The following is a 19,428-nucleotide window of genomic DNA, read 5'->3' as shown; positions in this document are numbered from 1 at the left end:
TGTAGACGTCCATGCAGTCCTCATATCCCTAATGGGTGGTCAGGGCTCAGCAGGCAGAGGTTATTTTGGTGGAGCCTTGGTACTCCTAGCTTGAGGCTTAATGCATGATTGGTGCTCGGCGACTAGGTGAGGAAAGAATGAATGAATGAGACCAGTGTCCTCAGATTCTGATCCTACGCCCAGTGCATGCCAAGGTTGAATCACTTTTGAACAAGTTCTCTGTGACAGGTAATCAATCACTGTCCACAGGCCACTTTTCCTGAAGCAGCCTGCAAACAATGCTCCCTGAAGATCCCTGAATTCCCTTCTGAGCCATTGTAGTTTACCCACGTGGATGTGGGGACTTGCCCCCACCCTTTCCCCTTTACCCAGCCTTTCAGTGGAAATGTCTGATAGGCCTCCCTCCAGATCCCCTCTGGGTGTTGCCTGCACCCTTTCCCCATTATACTTTTTCTCTTGGCAAAGTCAGGTTCAGGATATTTTCCAGGGCCTGACCTACACCCCCTGAGCAAAGAGACCACATTCATGCTTAGGGAGGGCTCCTAAGTTTTGGAGAGGAGGGGCATTAAAAAAAATCCTCTTTTCCTTTCTGTGCTGATTTGGAGTGTTGACTGAAAAATGGTGCTGTTGTCTGGGGGCCGAGCCCGGGGGATAGAAAGAGCTGGCCCCTGCGTTTGTTTGTGAATGGCTCGGACCTTTTGATGAATTGGGAGTCTGGTACAGCGTAACCTCTCGTGGGTGGTGGTTCAAGGAAAAGGCCTTTTCTTTCCGCGTCCTTTTTCCAGGCTGTTTTAGTGGATTTGTAGGCTTTAGTGAGTAACTCTTTTGTTTAATAGGAAGTTGAGAAAAGCATTAAGGATTTTTCTAGCCCAAGGAAACGATTTAGTGATCCTCAAAAATACAGCTTATTTCTGTACTTCTAAAATACAAGTTTAATGATCCTTAACTGTGGTGACCTTGTGCTGAGAGGCGGACTTGGATTTTCTTATCCTGCCCCCTTGCGAGCACAGTATTCTCCTCTGGGTTACATTAGGGACTAGGCATCAGTTTTGAATGTTGAGCTAGTTTATGGGGATGAAATCATCTCTGTAATATGTGTATGAATATATACATATAAATACACACACCCCAACTTCTCAGTAAAACAGGCCAAGAGAAAAAAAAATTGTGTGTATGTGTGTGTGTGTATCGGATCTATTAATACATTTTTCTTAGTGGGAAGTTGGTTAGGAAGCCAATATTTCCTGATAAGTGTTCTGTGAGCTGATGGCTGATGGTGCTGGCAACATGAAAACAGAATTAAAAAAAAGAAAACAGAATTTAGAAACTTGTGGTATTCTGTACTCAGATTTTAAAAAGAAAAGAAAAACATGCTCTTTTTGATGGGACTATCCTCAGCAATAATATAAAAGCAACAGGCAATTATCAGGAGTGAGAAGGCATCTGAGCGAGAGCCATATTTCCACCTTGGGCCAAATGCTTTATTTTGCTTCTGTTGAGTCAACACTGCTTAAAACGGTGTGGTAAGTTAACTGGAGAGTGGGGACTGTAGGTAGCCAAACCAGGTAATTTATTTAAAAAAAAAAATCTAGGTAGCTTATACTAGCTTACTCATCTGTCTCCTCTGTGGATTGAACCTCAAAGAGTATGCTTATGCTTCGTTAAAATTTCAGCCACAGCCCCCCTCCTCCTGCCTTTGCTTCACTTGGAAAGGGAATGATAATTTCACACACTTTTTTGAATATTCATGACATTTTCTTTGGCATTGAATTTAGCCTCATCCTAAGCTACACTGTATTAGAGCTTTTTAGAGCTCTTTGAAAAGTACAGAGAGGTGAATATTATGCATTTAGTCCTTTTAGTTACTCTAGTATGTGCTGGCTTAGTTTTTCTTGTTTCCTCTGTTCTCTTCCTCTTACCTCCTTTTTTTTTTTAATCTGTGAACCCGGTGGCATGGGCCAGGGGGCAGTGGTGCTCATACTATCATTACTCTCACAGGGGCTGTGCTATGGGCTGTGGGGTCGGGAGACGAGTACTGCACTGTGCTGCACTGTGTGTTGCAGTATATGTCCCAGCCCTGCCCTCCACCCGTTAAATGCCAGTGGGGGCCCCCAGGGACAGTGGCAACTAAGAATTGGCTTCATGTATTTCCACATCCCCTTACTGGAGTATGCAAAGAAATTATGCCTTCTCTAAGGAAGCAGATGAAAACATGCCTTTTGCTAGTATTCAGAATGGGTCCCCTGTTAGAGTGATGGCATAATCTTCAGGTGTCATGAGGGTTTTGCCTTTACATGGCCTTTAAGTGACCTGCTAGTACTGTCAAATATTCACAGGCTTGACATTTGAAGAATAGTGTGTTAGGAATCTGAATCAAGTCTGTGAGTATATTTTGACCCTGTATTCAGCTGACACCTGTGAGTTGCAAGGGGGCTCCGAGCACAACTGCCGACTACTTTACATCGAACCGAGGGATGCCCAGCTTTCTGTTGGAAGTCAAGGGGAAAAGTACCTCGTTCAATATGATCATTTGCAAATGTCTTTTAACAGCAAGTCAGTCATAGTAATCTCAGGATGAAATAGCCTCTTGCCAGGCCCTGCAGAAAATAGAGACGTCTGGCGTGATCACCACTCTGTTTATATACAGCCTCACATTTTGTAGTTGAGATTCATGCACAAGAAGAAAACTCAAAAGTTTCAAGTATTACTTCAGCCCATAACTTAGGTGGACTAAACATACAGTGTTGAGATGCAAGGATACTTACATAGGATAGAAATACAAAGAAAACAGTGATAGAACTGATAAAAATCATTTGAATGTGAAGAAAACAAACTAGAAATTTGTGATTTTCCAGACTATTTAAAAATATTCATTGTTTATAAAAAGTTTAAAAACCAATATACCCAAAATGTCTCAAAAATTATACTGAGATATAGCAGAATTATTTGGGATGTGTTTTAATTCCAAAAAACGGCAGATTTTACTATAGCAGAGCAAGAAAGAGTAGAACTGTACTGCTGACTTTTTTCCTGATTTTCTAAAGGTAACTGCTTTTTGACTCAAAGGAAAAATAGATCCAGTTTTGTATTTAATCTTTTAGCTGTTAGAGTTTTTCCTTTCAGGATTTCAGGGGCAACTGTTTTAAATTGCAATGGAAGACTTTCTGGAAAGGTAAAGATGACAGTGTCAGCTAAACCATGGATCACCTCTTATTCCAATTTAACTTTTTTCTTTCCTTTTTTTTCTTTCATTGCTTTTCTCTTCAATGTGTTTGTATTAGGAGTAGGTAAAAAGGAGGAGTTTGCTGCCTTCAGCATGTTTTCTGAGTCTGTCCTATTAGAAACAAGCAAGTGATTTGGTTACATTTAATATTTTCTGAGAATCTCTATTCTAGTGTTTTGTTAACCACATGTATGCCAAATAAACTTTTTTTTTTTAGAGATGGAGTATGTCCTGCAAAAATAATAATAATAATACTGTGCTCCATGGGAGCAAAAAGAGGAATAGGACCTAAATACCCACTCTTAGTCACAAATACATGCACTGCAGTGGCTTATTCAGCTCTGCACGTCTAACGCCCAACACTGATGCTTAGCAAATACATTCTGAACTATTGAACCCATAGATGGGAAAACTGTAAGACAGGATTGTGCAAAACATAAGTAGAAATTAGCCAGCAACTTTGAAAAGAGGCCTCATATCTAAAGAAACATATGGAAAACTTAAAAAAAAAAAAGAGGAATCTAACATATGAAAACCCAATCCCACTGGAATGTTTTTTCATACACAGTATAAACGCCACATAAATAAAACCACAAACCTCTGCAGAAGTGCATGAGAGGACGTGAGCCCCCAGCACTCTCCTGGTAGGGCCTCCTATGGGAAGTAAAGCCTGGGTGAATTTCCAGAGACAAAAAAGCTGTTTAGAAATCCTTCCTCCTGGGAATGGTGGACCTAGTTCGAAGGGGACTTTGGACAGTCCCTTAGCATAGCATGATGCAGTTGTGTGAAATAATCCTAAAGAGTCTCTGATTCCGGTTGTAAGATTCCAAACTTTGGGGAGACCAGTGGCTGCTGAACATCTTTTAAGGACGGTGATTTTCTGGTTTGAACGGAAGAGTAATATGTAACTGGAGCGGTACGTGTACAGTTTAGGGCTTCCGAGGAAGAGTTCTGGCTGTAAACTGCCCAGAAACACGCCCCAATCTCGCCAAGTTCTGTTGGAATTTTCACTTAGAAGGTACAGTCCCACTGTTGGTCTTGTTCCCTGTGTAAATCTCTGGTTCGAAAACTTTGCAGCATTCAAGGCGTTTCAAGCTTGAGGGCTGAAATGTCACTTTAAAAGCGGGAGGGGGTTAAAAAGGTCACGCAGCTGCAAATAATAATAGCCCAATGAAATTCAGATTCTAGCTGCAGCCCACTTCAAGAATAACACTGAAACAGGAAACAAGCCTACTAGATCTTTTTACCAGTAAGGCTAGTAAGAACACATCTGATAAAATGTGTGTGTGTGCGTCTGTGTGTGTATTCGTGTGTATGTGTGTGTGAGACAGACTCACAAAGAGAGACAGAGAAAGACAGATGTATCAAGACAAATAGAGACAGAGAAATAGGCACAGAAAAAGGTTTCTTTTTATGAGTATCCATTTTTAAAATTTATTTGAGAGAGAGAGGTACTATTTGTGTGTGTGTGTGTGTGTGAGAGAGAGAGAGAGAGAGAGAGAGCACAAGCATAAGCAGGGGGGAGGGGTAGAGGGAGAAGCAGACTCTCTACTAAGCGGGAGCCTGATGCAGGGCTCGATTCCAGGATCCTGGGATCATGACCTGAGCTGAAGGCAGATGTTTAACCGACTGAGCCACCCAGGCACCCAGGAAAGAGTTTTTCAGAGGGAAGATACAGGAAAAAAAGACACAGAGATGCAGAGAGAGATACAAAGACACACACACAAAATAATTTTCTTGGACTTAAGCTCAAGGGTGTTTATTTTTCTGTTTGAAGTTACGATGTTAGGTTAGAAAACTAGAGGTATATTTGAAATAAGAGGATTTACTTTTCTGCGATTTGGCAGTTAGCTTCCATGGATTATTTTTTCAAATGATAGCTCTTTGAATGGTCTGATTTTACAGTGTTTTACTAAAGTGATCCTGTTTCACAGATTAGCAAACAACCTAGTGAAAGATACAATATCCCTCACAAAAAAAGAAAAGTCTTAGCCCCAAACTGAATATATAATTATCTTCCAGGAAAAGCTAGCCATGCTTTGGAAGAACCATCCTGCCTCCTGTTAAAGTAGGATCAGTCATCATAGAATAAAAAAATTTATAGAGTGTGTTTTGGTGAATTTCTTAATATTGTGTGGTGCTGTTTGCCTTTTGACCAATGCATTGAGAGAAATACTTGCTTCCCTCCCTCCCAAACACAAACTACAAATTGGCTAAAGAATTAACTATTTTAGTTAATAAGCAACTTTGTTCCCAGAAACAGAGACTGATCTGGACTCACACAGTGTGACTGGCTCAAGACACTCCTGTTTGCCAACTGTCCTTGGCACTTTAGGAAGGTCTTGTTTCCCCCTCTGGAACTTTTTCTGCAGTCTCATAACTCTGGCAAGGTAGTGAGGTCTCCTTCACATGAGTCCTGACAAGAAGGCTCTTTCCCCACTCATGACCGGCCAGTAAATGCTGACAGATGTTAAAGTCATTCTTAAAATTCGAGCGCCGCCCCCCCTACCGATCTATAAGGCATTCATGATCAGATTAACAATGGCAGAGCTGATGGAGACATATCAGTATTATTATTAGTGCTCATTTATATGTATGACTTTAATTTGCAACTTTGAAGTTCCCATAACTTCTGGTGTTGATAAAAGTGCATGCATATTTTCAGGTGAAAACAACAAGATACATTGTTAGTATCTTCATATTTCAAATCCCTCATCATTGTATGAATCCATCTGCTGTTATTGGGAGAAATTTGTGCCATTCTAAGATCGGAGATCTAAGACTGGAGTTTGATGTTAACTAAGGATCAGTAGCGCCTTCCTATGAGGTAGATGGGGAGTATCATTCTTGGCTGATTTCAGCAAACCGAGGTGATAGAGGTTTTTTTTCCCTTGGAGCTCAGTTGTTATCCTTGTTTAAAATACATATTTACAGTATTTTGTGCAGACTCTCCAAGTTTTTAGTAACAGTTGTTTTTTGCAATGTTTGCCTTTCATGAAATGGTAATTCCAAGTATATCTCTAAATGCCTGGCAAAGCATTTGAATGGATTGCATCAGCCATTGTGGAAAATTTCCCATTTTAGACCAGGAGGAATTTGTGGGGTCAAATGCTGAACAATGAAAGAGATTCTTGCTCATTTCAAGGCTGAGGAATCCAGTGGCAGTTGAGGGTTTGAATTGTAAATCAAGCCTGTCATCTCCTTGTCAACTAGGAAAAACCTCTACTCACTTTATGCGCTATTAGGGTTTGTTATTAGGGTTTTGTGTTGTTTTCCAAAAATTTGAAGGGAAATTAGACTCATAAGGCATTTGTTCTCAGTGAGCATTGAATCTGAACTTTGGAGAAGAGGAATAAAAACTAGAACTATTTAGAAACTCTTAAATGATTAAACAGTGTCTGCCACAATTATAACTGTATCTAACCAAATTTATGGGGTCACTCAGTGTTTCTCAATGGGTGCTCTGTGGGTATAATAAGTAGCCAGCACATGGCTAATCGACTGGACTTCAGTGGCTTTACTGTCTATGGCAGTATTAACAGATTGAATTCATAATAAATTAATAGTACATGTACATGTGAAATTTAGTGAAAACTAGCCTCATCTCATTGTTTTCACCAACAGCCATTTCGACATTTGTGTGTGTGTGTGAAATTTCTTCTATGGTTATAACTGAGGATGGGTGGAATAAGTGGTCTGTACAACCTCTTGCTTTGCTGAAAACTTGGTTCTGGGCCAAAAAGTTTGAGAACTACTGCCTTAGGAGTGGAGAAAAGTCAAGCTGTTTGGGGTGGTTTATGATGATGATTCAGGATTCATTATCCATTCCACAAATATTTATTGAACGCCTACCATGTCAGCTCTATGCAGTGGAGCCTGGGGTATGGCAATTGCCAAACAAAACTTGGTTTATTAAAATGTCCCAGCTGGTAAAACAACAGAATGGGAAATAAGAGGATGAGGCCTGACTTCTGAGGACCTAATGCAGAACAACATGGATAAAATCTGTCTGAGTGATTTGCCCCAGTTGATGGAGGATAGAAGAATATTTGCAGGGCTTTAGTAGGAGTCTGTTGAGAGAATAGTTATTACACTATTTGCTAGGAAAGAACCATAATAATAGGCCATAAAAATAGACCAGTGGTTCTTCACTAATACATCAGACCAGATCGTACTAGTTGATAAAAGTAATGAAGCCTGTGTGGTAGAGTGGTACCATTTAGTAAAACTATCACAAACACCCACACAGTAAGGAATGAGCAAGGGCATGCTATTTGCAGAGGGCTAAATGTGGGAACTGCAGTGCATCAAAATAAAGCAGTTGAGGTTCACACACTTATATATACACACCCACTCACCTCAGACTTTATTAATCACTTAAGCCTATTTTATTTTAGCAACTGCCATTTTACCTTAGGACTTTTATTCCAGGGACACCTGGGTGGCTCAGCAGTTGAGCACCTGCCCTTGGCTCAGGGTGTGATCCCAGGGTCTAGGATCGAGTCCTGCATTGGACTCCTTGTGGGGAGCCTGCTTCTCCCTCTGCCTATGTCTCTGCCTCTCTCTATGTGTCTCTCTCATGAATAAATAAATAAAATCTTTTTTTAAAAAATGACTTTTATTCCAACACTGTGTACTATGTTGCCAAAGCATTTGGTCCATGGGATCCATAGCATAGAATAAACTCATACAGATTTGTTCATGTTTAAAACATACAATAATAAAATGACAGTAGTAAGTCAGCTGAAGATATTGATGACTGAAATCTAAACTGTTTGAAGGCAGACTCTATTTCTCTGATTAATCATATTCCTCTAAACATAACATCCATACTATGAGGGCTCAGTAAGAGTAAATCTACATATGGCTGGAGCTTATTCTTTCTTTTTTTAAAAGATTTATTTATCTATCTATCTATCTATCTATTCATTCATTCATTCATTCATTCATTCATGAGAAACACAAAGAGAGAGGCAGAGACATAGGCAGAGGGAAAAGCAGGCTCTCTGTGAGGAGCCTGATGTGGGACTCGATCCTCGAACCCCAGGATCATGCCCCGAACTAAAGGCAAATGCTCAACCCCTGAGCCACCCAGGTGTCCCTGGAGCTTCCTTGTTCTTCAAGCATCAACACCATAGTGTAATTTGGTGGTATTTGCTGCAGCTTATATGCACATTACACCTTGGTTACAGCACACTGTAACCAATAATTAAGATAAAGCAGCTAATGTTGATATCAAGCAGAATTGTTAAACTATTACCATTGTAGGCTGAATTTATGGGGGAAGTCAGCATTTTGGTGAAGTAGGGTTTGGGGTAGAGTTGTGATTATGGTAGAAAAATACATTCTTCCCATACTTACCTGACATGGCTTGGCTGATGTCTCTTCTCACTTTGGCTTTTTAATGAATCTCTTTTAACCTTCAGTAGTGGTGCTTCCAATCTTGACCACTTCTGTTAATTGGAGATTAATTATTATCACTAATTAGTACTTTTAGATGTATGCCATAAATGTATTTATATGGAGCTTTCCTATTTTACTGTCAGGCAATCTTAATATTGGTTTGTAATGTTACTAATATTGACATTCTTTTATTATTATCTTAGCAACTCAGGCTCTTATGTGTTAATCCAAGAAAGATTCACCTTATAACAAATTCTCTTTTATAATAGGGAATAGTTGACATTAGAGTGGGGTTCCAGTAACACTTGCCTACAGAACCTCTCCCTCTCCTACCTCCAAACACACAGACTTAAACATGAAGAAACACACTTTCTCCATAATTCGGGCATGTCTTACAGGCCTCCTAACGAATCAGTGTGATAAAGAAATGAAGGAACTGAAGATTATATTCATAGCCTTGTTGTAAAGGAGGGGAAATTGAAGCCAGAAACAGTTAAATGACCTGGCAGTAGTCAAGTAAATCATGGTCCCAGAGACAGAAAGAATTCCAGGAAAGCATTTAAAAATTTACTAGAAAAAAAAAGGCATATTTAATTAATGGATAACCCAATTACTCTGTTGTTTTTTCTGTCCTGACTCAAAACCACTCTCTCAACCTTTGTTTTGAGGTGTAGACGTAAGTCAGCCTTCATAGGAGAGAGAAGAGATGCTTTGTGATAAGTGATGGCAAAATCAAATGAATAGTGAGGTTTGAGAAATTATTTTAATTGCTCATGACTTTCCTCAGACAAGGACAAGTGGAAAGCTTCTAAGGATATTTGTTTTTTTTTCTACTTCTAAGTACAATAAAGTAATTTACATAATATGCCTGATCAGGAGAGCTGTAAAATTATGTTCAGTTACTGTGTTGGTAGGTGACCAGTGGAAGTAATGCCAGACGTAGAGTACAAAGGGGTAGTACTTAGTGAAAACTGTATAATAAGGAGGCAGTGGGAAGGAGAGTTTGTGTTTGTAAATCTGTTTTGTTCTCTAATATCTGACTAGGGGTGTTATCTAAGGCAAATCTTTTTGATTTGCATTTCAGAAAAGGGAAAAGATACACCTATTTTCCAAAGAATGTATATGAAGTTTCTTAGTGCTTGGGGAAAGGGCATAGTGATGGACAAAATAGTGTTGGGTTTTTTTGCAAGATAATAAAGCTTCCATGGACGAAGGCTAACTATCACTTGAATAGAAGCAGAGTTCCCTCTTTCAACAGTAAAGGGGACTTGGGATTCCTTTGGTATCACCTACAGGTATCATTTTAAGGAAGTGGATACCTTCTTGTGCTTCAGAGATAAAGCAATAGGTTTTAGTACCCTGATAGAGCCATATCCCACTGGCAGCACAAAAGAAAAATAGGATTTGGAAAATGATTTAAATTGTGAAACTTAAATTTACATAGTGTTTTGTGATGTTTAAAAAAATTGTATGTAAAAAAAAAGCTTGAACATCTCTGCTATCATTTGAGAATGTTCCTATAATAAACGCCTTTGTTTTGTCAAAAAAAATTTTTTTATGTTACTGTGTAGATCAGTAACCATGAAACTATGTGTGTGTACTTTTATCAGTTTGGAGGAGGATTTGTAAAGGTAATTTTGATTACACTCTTTTTTGCCTAATAAACTTACCTCAAAACCTAACTCCTAGGCAGCCTGGGTGGCTCAATGGTTTAGCGCCGCCTTCAGCCCAGGGCCTAATCCTGGAGTTCCGGGATTGAGAACCACGTCGGGCTCCCTGCATGGAGCCTGCTTCTCCCTCTGCCTGTGTCTCTGCTTCTCTCTCTCTCTCTCCCCCGCCTCTCTCTCATGAATAAATAAATAAAAAATCTTAAAAAAAAAAAACCTAACTCCTACAGGGATGCCTAGGTGGCTCAGCAGTTGAGCATCTGCCTTTGGCTCAGAGTCTCAGGATCGAGTCCCTCATCAGGCTCCCTGCGTGGAGCCTGCTTCTCTCTCTGCCTATGTCTCTGCCTCTCTCTCTCTATGTCTCTCATGAATAAATAAATAAAATCTTAAAAAAAAAACCCTAACTTTTACATAAGAAAAAAACATAGTATAATGTAACATAGCATTGAGACCATAACATAAGATTTCTCCCACTAAAGCTGCCTTACTCCTGATAACTTCTGGAGATCAGATGGGCAATGGCCTTAATCTAATATTAATTTCAAATCAGCCTGTAAAACCAAATTAACAAAATATCCAAGGTAATGTTTTCTGCATTTTCTTATTTCTGTTTATCCTTGCATAACTCAGATACTTTTTGTTGAGGCATCCGTGAATGCCTGAGATGAAAGGGAATTGAAGACCGGGGCTCACCGCTGGGGTCATTTGCTAAACTGGCTGCGGGGCTTCTTTGCATCCTGTGGTTATCCTGAAGCTTGGTGGGATGATCACGGGTGAATTATTTGACCACTGCTCAAATTTGGTCACCACACTGGTGATAACCCTGTTTACTGCCCCCTCTCTCGTTTTTCTAAGTAGCCAACTCCAAAGGACAGGTGTGAACTTTGCTTTGGAATCTTCTTGCGCAGGTGCGGTCTTACTGGGTAATAACACAGTCCAGGTGGTTTTCCAGAGGCAGAATTTCTGCTGCAATAGCCCTATGGCATTTTTCTTCAAAGTACAATAAATATGCGCCCAAGCAAACAATAGGAGCGCAGACTGCAGAAATCCTAGTGAACTTCAACAAGGCGGGACCTGTGTTCACGTTAATGTTTATCTTGTCTAATTTGGGGATTGGCATAGAAAGGGGCTCCGAGCAATTGCCTTTCTCATGTTTCTTAGGTAGAAGTAGGAGATATTCATGGATTTCTGTTTTTCTTCCTCCCTCTCCCCCGTCCCTACAGATTTATGAGGAATCCAAGATGAATTTGGAGCAGGAGAGGCCGTTTGTCTGCAGTGCCCCTGGCTGCTCTCAGGTGAGTGTGGGGGTCCTTTGGTCTGTTTTGCTGGGGATGTAGCTGCCTTCTGACAGGGAAACAGCTCTCACTTGGCAATCATGCCTGCTGTGGGCTTTCTTCACCAAGATATCGTCAACCCCCCCCCCATCATCATCACCACCACCACCACCACCACCACCACCACCACCATCATCTTCTTCCTCATTATTTTATTTTCTACATTGAATAGTTTGAATTACTTCCCTCACAGCCCCTGAAATACATCAGCATTGGCCATTTCCATCCTTAACTTTCCCCTGGAAGTAAGCCAGACGCATCCTGCCCACCAGATGTTCAGGACTGTTATTTCAGAAAGGGGAGGGAGGATGCTGCTTTTACAATAGTCACTTGATATGGGGCCTTTGAATTACTGGTAAAATAACTCACCATCAGAGTTGAATTCGATTTTGTTTTGTTTTCCTCATTGAGTACAATAAGCCCCCTATAACTTTTGTAGAACCCACAGTTTTTCCATTTATCTAAACTTTAAGAGGGAGAAGTTGGCATGCAGTGCTAGATTAAACCTCTTTGTCTCCAATGGCTCCTATCAAGCGGGATCGTTGTGATGATTAGATGAGACACTACATGTATTTAGTATAAGGCCTGCATATAACAAATGATCAATTAATGTTCACCATTGTCACTCTTACTTCTGCTGTAATTATGGACCGTGTGGCAGAATTTTCCAAGCTCGGCACTGTAAACACTTCAGGCTGAATAATTCTTTGTTGTGAGGGCTGTCCTGTGCATTACAGGATGTTTGGCAGCATCCTTGACCTCTGCCTAATAATCCTAGGGGTCACTCCCCAGTTGTGAAAACCAAAAATGTCTCTAGGTATTGCTGAATGTCCCCTTGGGAGCCAAAATGTACCCCCCCAACCCTCCATTGAGGATGACTGCCTGGTGGTTTGCACTTTGGCTTTAGCTTTTTCTTTTTTTGGATCCCTTCCCTTTCGGGGGTCCCCTAATTCTAGCTGATGTTCTCCCACTCCATTTCATGTGTTGCTGTAAACTGTCTTTCCTCCTTTTTGGAATCAGGCAGGGTATAAATAAATAATGCCACAGACGTGTGGTCACTGGTGTCAGACGCTGCTAGAGCCGGGACAGTGAGAGGCTGAGCAGAGGCTGTTGGGTTTGGCAGTTGGGTTCTGGCGGGTGACCTATGAGAGAGGAGTCAGGGTGGGGGCCAGGTTGGAAGGGATTAATGAGTGAGTGGGTGGTGAGGAAGTGGAGGTGGCCAGCATAGAGGACTCTTTCAAGAGCATTGGGGAATGACGGGAAAAAGAGTGATATAATGGTAGCCTGAGAAGAAAGCAGCCTGAGAGAGGTTCTTTTTAAATGAAAGGGTAGCCTTTAATCAAGAGCAAGGAGAAGTGAGAGTGCTGGATTGAAGAACCACAGCTGAAGCACCAACCCCAGAAGACACAGGGTGTAGAAGATCCAGTGAGGGAGAAGCGGGTGCTTATTCCTTTCAGGCAGGAAGGAATGGAAATAGTGCTATGAAATCACAAACACATTCTGAGGTAGAGGTGGTAGTGAAGGTTGAAGGGGCACATTTCTAATGACCTTGTACTCAGTGAAAGAGCAGGTCATTTCCTTGAGAAGGCTGAGTGGACTGGTTAGACAAAATCAGAATGGAAGATGCCCATAGTTTCTTGGTTTTAAGGTAAAACACCAAATCTTTCCCCCTCAACCTCTTTCCAAATTTAAGTATAAAGATGCATCTAAAACTTGATGTTTTTATTTAAGGTGGGACCATTTCTTTTTCTTGACAAACTATTTAAAAAATATGTGCATCTTTCAATTGAAGAGGTATTAGAATTGAGGAAATGTAGTAGTTGCCTAGTGATTCCAAATGTCTCCTGCTGGGGTGATAGCAAATCACAGTCCAGTCAGTTGTGATCATGGCATTTACTGTAGTGACCTTCCAGAGCCTGGGGACCTGCATGGAGAAGAAAGGAGGCTGGGGATTGGAGAGGGGAGTAAATATGAGTTATCAGTGCTTGTGCTGCATTGGCGGCAATGGAAGGATGTTTCCCCCTTTTCCGTCATTGAAAGAAACTCTGCTGTATAGGAATGGTCTACAACACCTGGGAGGTTTTTTTGTATTACAGCTCCTTATACATTAGCTTTGTGTCTTTGTCTCTTTGAAGTAAAGAGAAATAAGCTTCTCTGGCTCTTTCTGAGCTCACAGGGTCCATTGTTAATTTCACTGCTCTTTGCCCTTAGCATGACCATGCTTTGAGTTCCAGTGGCCTCTTTTAGCTGTGTATCTGTCGTAGACTGTACATTTTGGTTATTTACAACTTGCTGTTATTTTCCTGCTAAATTAAAAAAGCCCTGTGATGTCCTGTATTGTCTCTTTGGGAGGTATTGGGAAGGTATTTATAGTTAATATGACATTTTATGGAAATTATTGTCATTTAATAAGTATTCTAGTTAATATTCTATTTTAGGCTATTATTTTATGGAACCAAAAATGGCTTACAAATACAAAATGAAAGCTATTACCATGTTGTTTGCTGATTATATATATATCACAATAAAAATTATAATAAGGATTTTAATGGCAAGACTGAGAAGTTTAACCTGTCCCTAAACCACACATGGTAGCATCCCATATTAGATGTAGTCATTTTAAGGTGTTCTAAAGGACTGAGAGAATAGATGAAGCTGTAGCAAAAACTCATGTCATTATAAATCAGACTTCCATGTAGTTTGGAATGTGACATAATTACCATGCTTTGCAGATTCTATATTCTTTAATTTATATGATACAAATGATAAATAACTAAGTCATATTTGTTCCCAAAATTACTTTTAGAATATCCTGAAGGATTTAGCCCAGTGAATTCCTTTATTTGTATGAACACTAATCTGTACTGTTTGCAGAGAAGATTTCTACCACAGTGTACAATGATAATTAAAACTTATAATGACTATCCTAAGGAACTGGGAAGTTCTGAGAGACTTTCTAAGTTGTCTACAATTCAGAAATGTTTGGCAGAGTTTATTGTCTTGACTTGTGTTTTCATTTGACTTTGATAAAGCAGATGCTCTTTTAAGTTCAATTATTAAAACATACTAGTCTGAGTCAGGAGAGGCTAGGATCTGCTGCAATAACAAATCACTCCAAAGCTTCAATGGCTTAAAACAACAAAGTCTTATTTCAAGACTGCCCAAGTAATTTCTATTGTACATTTTTATTTTAGCTTGGCAAGACATTATTCGTTATCCTTTAGAATTCAAAAATGCTCTTCAGAACCCTTCAAGAGATTTAGGATGATTGAGGGGCCACTATTTCTAATATTGTGCATTGCCATGCTAAAGGAGAGAGGGTCTTGCACCAGGAATCAGCTAGCATGTGAGTGACATATCACTTCCATTCCTGACTCCATGGGTAGAACGAGTCATATGTCCCCTGCTACCACAAAAGGGCCAGGAAATCCAATCCCACCATGTGATCCAAAGACAGACAGCTGTAAACATTTGAAAGCCACATTTTAAACAACTGTAATATTACTCTTTGAAAACTAAAAATAAAGTGTTGGTTTACTACACTGTACAAAGTATAGAATACTAAAAATGATTTGTCATTTTACTATAAGTCATCTGTATACTTATAAAAGATCACATGAGTGCAATGTGCAAGGTCTTCCTAAACAGAAACATACTATACAAATGTCACATGCACATTTGTAGGTATTTATGTCAAACAGTTAAACATGACATGCAGTTCTTTCCCAATGTCTGACATGAATCAAAATTCTTTTCCTGCTTCATGCATTTTTCCTACTTTTGGTTAATCTATAGATAATGTCTAGCATATTTATTATGCCTTAGACTACTTTATACTATTTTGTAGTATACTATTTTATACTATTATGTAGAACAGTAACTACTAGACAGAAGTTCCACATAGTTTTGCAAAACTCCAGTGCTACTTAGGTCTAAATTCATTTTTCCATAGTGGACATGTTTTTCTCTCATATATAGGTAGAAATAAGAGCATTTTACTTTTGTCATGTTGCCGCTGTTAGTTTCTTTGTGAACATATGTGAGCACTCATTCAAGCACTCTTATTTATTGAAGATATAGCATATTTCTATTGTATCTATTACTTGAATACTTTCAGCATTGTTCATTTAACTCTTTCTCATTTATTCTTTAACTAAACACAAATTTAAGATCTTCCCTCAGATGCAAACCTCTAGTTCCTAAGGAAATATCTAGTTGACTGATGAGTCTTTACAATTGATTATATTCAAAGACTGTTTAGGAAGTAGAAGCCATTAAAAGGAATTCCCAGGGAAAGTGTAGGGAGTCAGAGATGACATCAGGGAAAGGTCTCCAATTTCTTATTACTATTCAGCCAGATTTTACTGCAACCTAGTTAAGTTCCTGGTAAACGAAAATGGAAATAATGATGCATATATTTGGGTGCAATCCAAAGGAATATCTCAGCACATTTGCTTGCAAAAAATAATTTGGCATTTAACTTAGCATGCTTTCATACTTTTTCAGAACTAATTTTTTGTTTTGCCTGTCACATATGTAATGCTGAATACATCTTTTTCTCCGTGATGGCAAATATATATTATAAAACTGAATGGTTCCTCTCCCTTCCCCCCCCCCCTTTTTTTTCTATTTGTCTGACAGCGCTTCCCAACAGAGGACCATCTGATGATTCATAGGCACAAGCATGAAATGACTTTGAAGTTTCCCTCAATAAAAACAGACACTATGTTATCAGGTAAGGAGCCATCAGGCAAAAAGGCTTTGGGTAAACGGATCAGCTGCATGAGAGATAATTATTCTGCTTATGATAGGATGATTTCCATTGGCATATTCTGTGCCATGAAGATGTATATTTCTAAGGTACAGCAGAGACTTAAAATAATGGTAAGCAGAAATGTAATCAGCTAATGTGTTCACTCAAATAACTGAAGAGCTGTGATTTCTCATTTTCAGGAATGTGAAATATTTATTGCTATGAAAGTTGGCTCCATATAAGTATTTTTAAAAATCACATACCTGTAATCACTCAAGCAAAACATCTTCATTGAGCATCTCTGATGGGTACTATACAGTTCTGAGTACTATGGGAGATGCAAAGATTGATATGATTCCTGTTCTTGAGAACATCATAATATAGTGTACATGTGAAAATATAGCTAAACTAGAGGATTATCTATGATATATTTCACATGAGTATTGTAAGGAAGATTCTATAGTGGCTTTAGTAGAAGGAGCTCTCTTGATCTCTCTCTCTCTCTCTCTCTCTCTCTGTTTTCACTGAGGTGACCATTGAATTTTTTTTTTTAAAGAAACAGTATCTGCCTCATAAGTGGGAGGTTAAATGAGATGATATAGCATGGAGACATAGCAAGTGCTCAGAAATGTGAGTAGAAATAAATAACAATCCCAATGAACTCATCAAATAATTGCCATTCCTTCCCATTTTGATAGGTGGTGCAGTAAATTAAAACAGTGGGCAGGGCTCAGAGTGAGGAAATCTGAACTCTAGTATGGGCTTTGCCTCCTCCGGCCAGGTGACCTTGAGCCACGTTAGTGAATCCTTTTGGGCCTCAGTTTCTTTTTCCATAAAAGGGGAATGATTTTGTCTGCCAGTCTACTCCACAGCCTCACTGTGAAGATCCAATGAAAGAATGTAAGTCAAAGTGTTTCCTAAATCCTGGCGGGGTAATTGAAGCATTTCCTGTTACCCTTCTTAGGCTAGAGATATTTCACTGAAACCACTGTCTCCTTGGCATCATGAAAGAGATAATATGCCCATAAACATGCTTTAAATGATATCAGAAGAGAAACTGACTGCCCTGGCAGGCCTAGCTCATATAACTTAGCATTTCTATGGCACTTAAATTTTACAAGTATTTTATTATCCCTATTATTAGTAGATCGTCTAAGAGTTTTATCAGGCAGGTTATTATTACAACTCATATTTTACTGATAGAGAAGAAGGGTCCTATGGAGATGGAGCAGCTTTTCCAGGCTTACCACACAGGGCAAAGATGAGGGTCCTTGATGGTGCGGTCCCAGCTCCCTGATGGACATGGCTGCAGCATTCTCACACTTCACCACTTGATATGCACGATTGCGTACTTCTGGTGCCAGAGCCATGCAACATGTCTTCACAAACTTGCCAGGGACTTGTTGATAGTACAGATGTGTTGTGGTTTAGAAGAATTCTGTTTCAAAGGCAGCCTCTTTGCCTTCACTGCCACCTACCACCTCTCTCTCAGCCTATTTGCTTGAATTGAAATAGTTGGTTCTTCAGAAATAGTTTTATCTTTCCTTGAATCTAGAAACAGAGATACAGAAACTTCAATCTGTAAGAATTACCAAGGCCTGGAAGGGTTAGGAAGGATAGTCTGTTCTTTGGTTTATTATGTTGTATCATTTATTAGGTCGTATAACTTCATAGTTAAAAGATGAGCATATCTATGCAAGTAGCAGGACTGTAGACCTTGCAGTTCTCAACATTTAAATGTATGAGTTCTCCTTTTGTTTTCCTGAAATAGAATTCTGAAAATAGGTTCCTTGGTGGTAGGAGAGTGGGAGGTAGGTGTTAAATTATGTGGAGATATTAGTGCTTAGTGGTAAGTACCAGGTAGTATCTTTCAGGTACAAGGAGCCCCATCCAAAGGTCTGAAAAAAAAAAAAAAAAGAATTAAGGATGTGTAAACACTTATATATGTTGCCTATAAACAGGTTTTTGATCAAGCTCTTGTAGCTTTTCAGTTGTTCTTACCAGATCTTTGTTAGCTTGAGGCCATTGCTGCCAATAATTGGCAGTGTCAGGTGGAAAATTGTTGAGAGGAAAGTCTCTCTAATTTTTATTATGTCAAACTTAGAGTAAGAAAATGAAGGGAGAAATAAATATGAGGGAAAATACCATGAATAAAATATTGGCATATTTTCTTCTTCCTTATGGCTTATGTTGAAGCTAATATGAGGCCATTTTATACTCCAAGTGAGATTAGTTGCTACATTTTTACACTTGCTACCCACATTGCATGCTTGTAGTGTCATTGAATTTTCTTGCTGGAACAGAAACAGAGCTATTCAGTCCAGCTCATTACTTTGCATTTAGAGGACTGAGGTCTACTATATGTCATAGGCTAGTGTTGTCTACACTACATTGTAATAGGCTGTCTTTTGGGTATTTTTACTTTGTTAATTTTTTTCTAAGAAAGACTTCAATGTATTTATCTCAAACCTCATATTACTTTTAGCATATCAGATTGTGATTGCAAGTATGACTGAAGTTTTACTTATCATATATCTTGATTTATTTAGATTTGAATTATCAAAGGCTCTAAAATCTACTAAAGTATTTATTAGAATTTTATTTCTGAATGTCCTTATTTTGTGGCCTCTCTTAAGGATGAATGATTTCATACAGCTTGAGGTAAAGTAACATAAACAATAAAAATAGCAGAAATTAAATCTAAAGTCAGCAAGCATAAGCCAGGACAAAAATCTTCAAGTCCCTCTTGGGCCACTTTTTTTGCAAGCAATATTCAGTTATACAAAATTTCATTTAAATGAATTTGAATTTGACACATATGAAGAGGAAGTATGGTAGGTGTGTTCATTACTAATTTCAGGATATCTTGTTAACTTGTATTTTGGAAAATCACTTTGTCCTATATTAATTGCAAATATTCAAGTCAGGGAAATTATTAAGATGCCATAGATATGCTTTTTGAAGTTAAGAGTCCAAAGATTTTAAGATCTAAAATAATTTCCTAGCTTTGCCATAAAGTCCATTTTATTTATACCAGGTACAATTTAC

The 19,428-nt window shown here is 39.0% G+C and overlaps 1 protein-coding gene across 12 annotated transcripts in view; it reads left to right on the top strand.

Moving 5' to 3' along the window:
- Positions 1-19,428, top strand: part of CREB5 (cAMP responsive element binding protein 5) — a 494,733-nt gene that overhangs the window by 150,924 nt on the left and 324,381 nt on the right. For all 12 annotated transcript variants that reach the window (XM_072783642.1, XM_072783643.1, XM_072783650.1 and 9 more), the window contains 2 exons: positions 11,517-11,588; positions 16,269-16,362. In XM_072783642.1, coding sequence (XP_072639743.1) covers positions 11,517-11,588; positions 16,269-16,362 — 166 coding nt within the window. The remainder of the gene's footprint in view (positions 1-11,516; positions 11,589-16,268; positions 16,363-19,428) is intronic.

The sequence above is a fragment of the Canis lupus genome, chromosome 18 (genome assembly GCF_048164855.1).
Source record: "Canis lupus baileyi chromosome 18, mCanLup2.hap1, whole genome shotgun sequence".
NCBI classification, from domain to species: Eukaryota; Metazoa; Chordata; class Mammalia; order Carnivora; family Canidae; genus Canis; species Canis lupus.
Note: the sequence above shows the minus strand (reverse complement) of the source record. Positions and strands in the feature narration are given on the sequence as shown.